General features: G+C 45.2%; 1 protein-coding gene across 4 annotated transcripts; it reads right to left on the bottom strand.

The window, feature by feature from the left end:
• Positions 1 to 740: 740 nt before the first annotated feature.
• On the bottom strand, positions 741 to 8,520 carry Zbtb18 (zinc finger and BTB domain containing 18). 4 transcript variants are annotated; one of them, XM_058575182.1, is made up of 3 exons: positions 8,394 to 8,409; positions 5,922 to 6,005; positions 741 to 3,578 (listed from the first exon to the last, which is right to left on the bottom strand). In XM_058575182.1, the coding sequence occupies exons 2-3, from the start codon at positions 5,932 to 5,934 to the stop codon at positions 1,996 to 1,998; spliced, it is 1,596 nt and encodes a 531-aa protein (XP_058431165.1). In that variant the 5' UTR covers positions 5,935 to 6,005; positions 8,394 to 8,409; the 3' UTR covers positions 741 to 1,995. The 4 variants fall into 4 exon arrangements, with proteins under 4 accessions (XP_058431165.1, XP_046288433.1, XP_046288434.1 ...); XM_046432477.2 differs by lacking the exon at positions 8,394 to 8,409 and adding an exon at positions 7,462 to 7,877; XM_058575183.1 differs by lacking the exon at positions 8,394 to 8,409 and having other exon boundaries at positions 2,636 to 2,778; positions 2,891 to 3,578; positions 5,922 to 7,877.
• Between the last annotated feature and the right edge of the window lie 387 nt (positions 8,521 to 8,907).

Genomic DNA, 8,907 nt, shown 5'->3' with positions numbered 1-8,907 from the left:
ATACTATGATTGTCAAAGCTAGATGTCAGTCTAAGTTTTAGAACAAAGGAAGAATGTGAAACTAAGAAAAGGAAAAAGCAATCACTCACGATGACCACAAAAAGAAAATCCAAAAGAAAGTCCGTTTTCTCACAGACATTGATTGTCTTCTCTAAATTAATAAAAATTATTTTAACATAAACTGTATTTAAAAAAACTAGAAACTCTTCAAGTAACTAAAGATAATGCTCCAAGGCCATTTTCACAGCTTTTTTTTGTTTGTTTGTTTGCTTTAAATGCCATTACAGCCAAATTAACACACATTTGACCAAATATTTCCAAAACAGTCCAGCAACACACAATGGAGTTTTCCATTCAGTATCTTAAGCACAAAAATAGGCTATGTTTACAGTAGTTAAGGCGATCAAATTTTAAACAAAAGCAATAAAAAAAAAAAAAAAAGGGAAAAACAGCAAACGTTTTCCATGCTACTCCCATAGACCTTATTTGTAAGTGCAAGACAGGAAAACAAACACTGTGCAAAATGCTTTTGCCCTGTGTGCTGGTCATTAAAACCACACGTTGGGCTGCAGCCTCTGCTGCCGATACACATAGTCTACTAACCCCCTTCCCCATGTCAATCAAGGCAGTCCAGTCCTTTCAGCCTGGGGCTTTTTCAGTCCATAGAATCTTTTCATGAGTTTGGGGGGGGTGGGGGTGAGAAGGGAGGGAGGGTAAGGAAGAAGGGGAGAAAAAGAAAAGAGGAGCAAAAAAACAGAGAAAATGACCTATTGTCAATTTGTGCAGTAGTTATTCTAAAAATGCTCAACTGGGTAAATGTGTACACCTAAACTTTGAGCTGGTATGGGTTTTGTGCAATTAGAAGTTTGTTATAAATGCACACTGCACATGCAAATCTTTAAGCCGTTTGTAAACATTTATATGTTCCTTGTTATGTAGCAAAGTTATCAATTTGCAGCTTAAGTTTTTATTCAGCTTAACAGTTCAACTTAAAGACAGTGGGAAAGTCAATTTAAATTATATAAAATAAAAAAAAAACAGTGCATTTACGATCTTCATAACACCAGTTTTTTTTCCAAATGGTGCTATTTTTCTAAGGAAATTAAATAATTTTAAACTCACTCGTTAAAGTTATACAATGCAAACAAAGACAAAAAATATATTGAACTCATGCATTTCTGTAGCGTTAATATTTACTTTTCAAGACTCAACTAAGAGCATCAACACAACCTGTCAAGTTCTTTGACATCCCCCCCAGCCCATGTAATCAATTACAGTATACAAGAACAGTAATTCACATTTTTAAACACACAGTTCAACACTGCTGAAGCTGCAATATCCTTTTTCATCCCAAGCAAACCTTCACAAAGACAGTATCCCAGTGATCCCAGTGTACTTGCAGAATTTCTCTCATTGGGAACCGTCAGAAAACCAGAAGTTGCCACAGAAAGTTTTAAGTCAACTGCTTGTTTAAAAATAGATAATCCAGCATTTCAGAAATTTTCCATTTGGGTCTAAAAGCATTCAGGTTTCCAACAGCCAGAAAAGATTCATGCAATTTGAGACATAGAGGCTAATAAAACTGGAGGGAATTTCTCTTTACTTTAAAAAACAAAAACAAAACAAAACAAAACAAATGTGGGGCACAAAAAGAGCTCAAAAGACAACACTGCGTTGACAAAATTAAGCCGTATGAAAGCATTTTTGTGATAGGACGATTTGTTTAGAAGTTTCTTATTGGCTTACTTTGTCTACCCCTCAAAGGAAAGACACCTCTCTATTCTCAGACTTGCTCTAAAAAGTTTCTTTTATCAGAATGCTAAATTAGTGAGATTCTCATGCTATTATTCTAAAGTGCAAAAACAAGTTAAGATCCCAACTTTTTAGTTCCAGGAAACAAGACTGCTTTTAGACCGTACCACAACTATATAGAGATCTATGTATATATATGTATATATATATATATATTATTTATATATATATATATATATAAAATTATTTCCAAAGTTCTTGAGAGCTATCTTCTAAGGTCCAGTCTCTGACAGTAGGCAAGCTCAGTGCTTCGCTTTTGACCGACAAGGAGTTCACCAACTCACAGTGGAACTTGCGAATGTGTCTGTACAGGTCTCCAGATTGTGTGAACCTGCGCTCACACCACTTGCAGGCATGCGGCTTCTCGCGGGTGTGCACCACAGCATGGCGGCTCAGGTTGTGCGAGTACTGGAAGCTCTTGCCGCACTGGGTGCATGTGTAGGGCTTCTCCCCCGAATGAGTCCTCTCGTGGCGCTTGAGGGTGTACATGCACGAGAAAGTCTTCCCACACAGAGAGCACGTGGGCACATTGACATCGGCGGCGGGCTTGCTGCGGATGCCATCCTGCTCACGAAAGTGAGTGCTCAGGTGGATCTGCAGAATGTGGGGACTGGGGAAGACTTTGTTGCACAGGGGGCACATGAAGATCTGGCCCGCAGGGCTCAGGATGTTGGAGACATAAGGGAGCAGACTGCTCTCCATGCCCCCTTCCACCTGGACACGCTCACTCTCTGGGGTCATCATTTCATCATCGCTGGCTTTGTCCTCCCGATCCAGTTCCCTCAAGACCGAGTCCTCCCTCAGAGGAGCCAGATGGGCCGGCTCATACTGTACCCTGTTATTAGTGCTCACACTTTCTTTCACAGTGCTATGTTCCATGTCATAGTCATTAGTGCCAACATCACTCTCATCACAGGAAGCCTCTTTCTCCACCTTCACCTGCACCAGGTTGCTTCTCAGCACGTCCTGTGAAGAGAAATAAGAGCTGTTCAGATTTTCAACTCCTGAAAGGCTGGACTTGACAGACAGGTCCAGCACACAGTCAACATCTGCCGAATCCCTCACGGAGGTGACAGACCTCTGGGACAAAGACTCTGTTGAGCTGCAGGGGCTGGCTACTGTTTTTCCAGCTGCTGTGGCGTGTGGCTCTGCCTCTCCGCCAGCCTGAGGGATGCCTGCTGAGTCTGAGGGCAATCGCATCCACATGTTCCCAGGCTCAGCCGCCAAGTCCCTTTTGCTGGGCAGGATGTTCAATTTTTCATCTTCTCCTTCATCTTCATCACTGGGCAAGTCGCCCGCCATGTGGCTGCTGCCATCAGAGAGGCTCTCAACTTTGTCTGAACAACTTGAAGCATCTTCTTCCTTTTTGGTGCTGTCTGCCTCAGTGGTAGCTTTCTCTTTCAGCTTCTTTTTACAGACTTTGACAATGTCATACATGTGGAGATAACTGGCAGCTGCTAGCACGTCTTCAATGGGCAAGTCTTTGAACTGGAGTTTCCCTTCATACATGAATTCAAGCAGGAGAGCGAAAGCCGGGGCTGTAACAATGTCGCTGTTCAGATGAACAATGTCTCTTTTGTCCAGCTGGTCCTTGTAAAAGAGGTGGAAATACATGCTGCATGAAGCCAGTACAGCTCGGTGGGCTCGGAACTGGGCATCTCCCACCAGAACAGTGCAGTCACAAAGAAAACCCTGGTGTCTCTGCTCGCTCAGACACTGCAGCAAATGTCTACTATGGTCTGGAAACTCCATACTGTCTTCATAACCTGGGAAAAGAGGAATTTCTCATTAGAGCATGGTCAGGAACAACTTTTCAGCACTCTTAGTCCCCACCAAAAAAAAAAAAAAAAAATTCTGCCTTGGCCGCCGAGGTACATGTCCCTGAATTTTAATCAGGCTTATGACCCAGAGACTACCAGATCACACACACAAGACCAAAATGCCAGAAGAAAAGCGTACACTTTCCGAACTTCCTTACCCTAGCCAAACGGCCTCTGATGCATCTCCACCTTCCCTGAACTTTGGTCAAGTTTTAAAAGCCTTCATTTAACCACAGCCTCTTAACTGGAAACAAGAATTTAGATCTCTTTCAAAAGAAACTTGACTAACTGTCTCATCAAAGTATGTCCCACAAAATCTACATGGTAACTTTAATTTCAAAGGGGAATAACTCACATAATAAACAAAGGAAAGTCCCAGATATATTCAGGAAGATTTAAGAAAACTTGTTCAACCATTCTTTTTACTGTATACTTTCGATACCTGACTGTACTTACAAGGCAGTTTGAATACACACATTTGGCTGAATCAAGAAAAAAAAAAATGAAATTGCATAATTAGTCCAGAAATTAGCAAACAACTTACTTTTAAAGTCAGAGTGTTACAACAACAAAAGCACTGTGTATAAAAACAGATGTTAATGCCTTAAGATTTGCAGGTATAGCACACATGTACGAGATCAGAAGGAACTACACCAACAGATGGAAAAGATCATCTTTACTATGAACAAATCCAAAGATTTTTTTTTTTTAAACAAATTGAGGGGGGGAGTTCTGTTTCTTTGTAGAACCTGTGCTTCAATGCTATTAGGAATCATAGGGGTTTTATTTAAATGTGAAAATTCTCATCTAAACTTTGGTCTGCTGCAAGACAAAACAAGTTCCATATTAAAAATTAATTCAAACTTTAAAAAATAAAGGCATATCACTCAAATGAAACCCCAAAGCTTTACAGGTTTAAACATTTTTTTTTTAAATTGGTTGACAAAAAAAAATTTTTTTTGGTAGCTCTGCCTCACCTTTGCTAACAGAAAATACTTTGTTTCAATATAATTTGATATATTTTGTTTTCCCACTAGCTTCTATTCACCTATGCATCTTTGGCTTTTTTTCTGGTGAGGGAGGGTGAGAGAGAGAGAAGACAGACAGAAAATGTACAAAGGGTCAAAATTCAACTGTGATGGACAAACTCTTTAAAAATAAAGAAAAATCTGACTTCCCCTTTCCTGTGACCAGACGAAGGCTCCATGCCATCCATCTAAGCAAGTGCATTTTGGGAATGGATGTGGATTAATTTAATATTCACAAATTACTTTCCTCCTCCTCCTATAGTTTGCTCAAGATAGACTAAAACTTTCATCCTAACCCCAGATACATTCTGCAAGATGCCACTGCTAGAATAAACCAAGATTTACAATACAATCACTTTAAGTGCCCCACAGCTAACATCAATCCTAATCCTTGAGAGGGCTAAAAATAAAGATTGGAGGGCAGCTCACAAGGTAGCCGTGATCAAATTAGGAGGCTGAGAGGACAGAGAGGGACGAAGAAGGAAGCTTATAAACATCTGATCCAGCTGACTGTGGCCATATGGCAGCTGCTGCCCAGATAAAGAGATTAAGAATAGAGGAGTGCGATTACAGCTGTCTGGCCAATTCAGGCAGCTCAAATCTACAAGTTCTAAATTAGTCGCTAACACAAAAACTCCTGCAAATAATTATTGTTATGCTGAAATAAAAGATCTCTTAAATATATATTTGAAAGAGAAATGAGGAAACCAAACTATTCTCCTGAGGACAAAAGTTTTTTTTTCCCCCCTTCTTCTTAAAAAACCTCCGGTTTCAAAAGCACTACAGCTGTATGTTTCAGTAGTGCTGCTGAATGTTTTGAAGAATAAAGTTTCACAGTGGAATTAATTACACAACAATCTAGCTTCTTAACTAGAATAATCTTCTCATATAAGTTTGAATGCTGAATTCCAGACAGTTTACTATTTCTGCCCCCCCCCAAGCAAAAGGAATCTAAAAGAGCAGTGAACAAAAAAGCATTTTAATCCAAAGTGATCTCAAAAGCAATATTTCAAAGCCTTTCTTAACATTTCAAAACTTGAAATATTTCAGTGTATTAAAGTTATTTACTTGCTCAAGTAAAAGGGATAAAAATTAACACTAAGCAAGCATAAGACTTTCAACTCCAGTAAGATCGTTACTTAATACTCAATTTCATATATTATTCCTAAATGGGTTAGAAAAGTAATGTGATCTTTTTACAATTAAATAAACAAAACACCAAAACAGAAATATGCTCAATCTAATCTCTTGCTACTCCTACCTTTAGGACACATAAACCTGATTAAGTCCTTTCCTCTGAGTCTTGCTGGCTCCAGGTCTGTTACATCGGTGGAAAAAAAGCAGACTAAGAGAGACAGATGCAAAGTGGAGATGATGTTAGAGAGGAATGAGATACCTTCTCCACCACAGATCCGCACACACTAACTCCCTGTCTGTGTGTTAGAATAAAAGGCTGAGGGATGGCAGGCTGTCAGCTGCTCTGACATCATGTTCAGATGGAAATGCTACCTCCAGCTGTGCTCCTTTTAATGCCATATGCTACTCCTCTACACTCCTGCCACCAGCTTTTTCTTAGGAGAACTTTTCTCTTCTGTTAGTATAAACAAAATACTTCAAAGTCTTCCTTTTTTTCTAAACTTTCTAACAGAAGAAATTGAAAAACTCAGCATATGGAGTTCTACTGTATTTATGGAATAGCAACACTTCTGTCTTAAGTTGGTGGACTGGCTTACATACTGACAGCACACTCAAGCCACGGTGCTATTCAGGAAATCCAGATTCACTTTTATTCAACTCCAACGTTTAGTTTCAAAGGCAGCTTAGGGATATTTTTAAACCAACCCATTTGACATCTCCAGTCCCATTTCAACATTATTACAGCATTTTTTTTCCTGCAGAGATAATGGTATATATCTCCGAAATGTTGGCAGACTTATTAAGAACTATTACTTCAGCCTGATTCACCTTATTATTTCATTCTTACTCAACAACTTATCTACAACTACCTTCTTAGGAAAATTTCTCACACTGCCACAGTTAATGCAAATTTCAATTCTCGGTATCAACAAAGCTGAAAGTGCACTTTCTGAAATCCTGGAAAGTATTTCAGTTCAATGAGAAAAATTAATAAACTAATGCAACCTGCTATAGTTACTTAAAATGAATGCTGCACCTACATATCTGATCTGTCTGCTCAGGAAAAGCAGAACCTTGTCTTCCCCTTGATCTCTGTCCCATAACAATCTTTTTATTTAGTTATTTTGGATCACTCTGTAATGTTCATGATCACAAGAAAACCTTTCAGGGGAGGGGGGGCGGAGAGGAACCTAAATCTCTTAAGTTGGGGAACTTTTTAGAGTTTGTGGGTCTTTTCTAGTGGCTGATGAAACTGTAATGTAACCCGGGCTGGGCTCAGCAAAGCTGGGCTGACCAGTGCCGTGCAAGGTGCTGCGACAATTATGAATGTCAAACACATCACAGACTCTTGGGAGGGTGAGGACTAGAAAAGGAACTGGGGCCTGAGGGGAGAGTGTCCCAGCCGCCCACCCCCACAGAGATAACCACATGGTTCTTCTTAGAAAACCATGGCAAAGAGTAGCAAAACCCAACACTCTCTCTTGTCCTCCCTTTCCCAAAGTCACAAACCTAACTTTCCCTAACTTCGTGGTGAATGACATAATTATGAACGCTAAGTTCAGGAACTACTCTTTGGAGATAAATTCCTTCCCAGCTACACAACCTACTCTCCACAAATGCCCTTGCCCCATTCCAATATATCAGGCATTAATCACCCCATTTACCCAGTGGGGTGGGGGGTGAGTGACAGTTTAATGAGCCCCAAGCACCGCAATGGGCCAGGGACTCCCACTCCACAAATCAACCCCTTCACATCTCGCTACCGGAGGATCCATAGAGGTTTTGAGAGGTTGGTGTTTTGTTTTTCAAAGAGGTGGAGGCGGGGGTGCCGAGTGGGTAGTGGGGAAGAAATGCAAATCTTTACGTAGTTCTCTGTGCAAGGTACACGGGGAAAGAGGAAGGTTAAAACCACAGGGAAGGAGGTGGAAGGCGTAGAGCCGGTGCAGCAGGAAAACACCTTAAACAACAGCGGAGAAAACAGACCCGGGTCAAGGCAACAACAAAAGAAAAGTCGTAAGAAGAAGCCGAGAGGAGGAGGGTGGTTGCTACCGCTTCCCCGACGCCACCGCGCGCGAGCTCCCGGGGCCTCCCGGCAACTGCACCAGCCCAGGAGGGGCCCCCTCCCCCGCCGGACCCCTCCCCCCGGGCGCCACTGCAGCTGCACCGGTCCCCGGAGCCGCGGCCGTCCCGGGCGCCACTGCAGCTGCGGCGGCTCCCAAGCCCCCTCCCCCAGCCCGCCGCCCTCCGCACCCAAGAGGCGCCACCGCAGCTGCACCGGCCGGGAGCCCGCCCCGCGCCGCAGCTGCACCGGCCCGGGGGCGCGGCGCGGAGACGGCAAGCCCGCACCCCGCCCGACCCCGCAGCTGCAGCGGCCCCGTCCCCGAGCCCGGGCCTCCCGCAGCTGCGCCGCCCCCCGCCGCCCCAACAGCTCCAACCACACAAACTAACTCCACTCACGGGGGCACCCCCGGCCCGGCCCGCCCTCCGCCCGCACTGCCCCGCCGGCCGGGGCCGCACAGCTGCGCCCCCACCCGCCAGGGGCCAGGGGGCGGAGGGGGCGCTGGGTCAGGGGCCAGGGGCCGGCACCGGGACTCACACTCCGGCCCTAAGTCACCGCGTCCCCGCTGCCGCCGCGTCCTCCGCCTCCTCCTCCTCCTCCTCCTCCCGGCCGCCGCCGCCGCCGCCGCCGGACTTGGTGGGCTTCCTCCTCCTCTTGCCCCCCTCCCTCCCGGCCCCCCCACCCCCCAATCCCGGCTCCGTTGCCCGCTCCCCCCGCCCCTCCCTCCCGCCCACCCCGCTGGCAGCCGGAGGAGCGCGACGGAGCGAAGAGGGCCCCACTCTCAACGGCTCCCCATGGCAGCAGCCCAGCGGCGGCCGCAGCCTGCCAGACACAGCGAGGGAGCGAGCGAGGGAGCGAACGCGAGCCGCCGGGCGGGGGGGGGGGGGGGGGCAAGGGGGGGCGGGGGAGGGGAGGGGGCGGGAGGACGCACCACGCACGCACGCGGCGGCGCCGGCCAGATGTTCCCCTAGCCCGCCCCTCTCCTCCCCCGCCTCCCTCCCTCCTGCGATGGGCGTCTGCGATTGACCGAAAGCCGCAGGACTGGCGCTCC

This window comes from Marmota monax, unplaced genomic scaffold (assembly GCF_021218885.2).
Source record: "Marmota monax isolate L192 unplaced genomic scaffold, Marmota_monax_Labrador192_F-V1.1 WCK01_AAM20220418_F8-fsc00090, whole genome shotgun sequence".
Classification (NCBI taxonomy): domain Eukaryota; kingdom Metazoa; phylum Chordata; class Mammalia; order Rodentia; family Sciuridae; genus Marmota; species Marmota monax.
The sequence above is the reverse complement of the archived record's forward strand: the minus strand, read 5'-3'. Positions and strand labels throughout refer to the sequence as shown.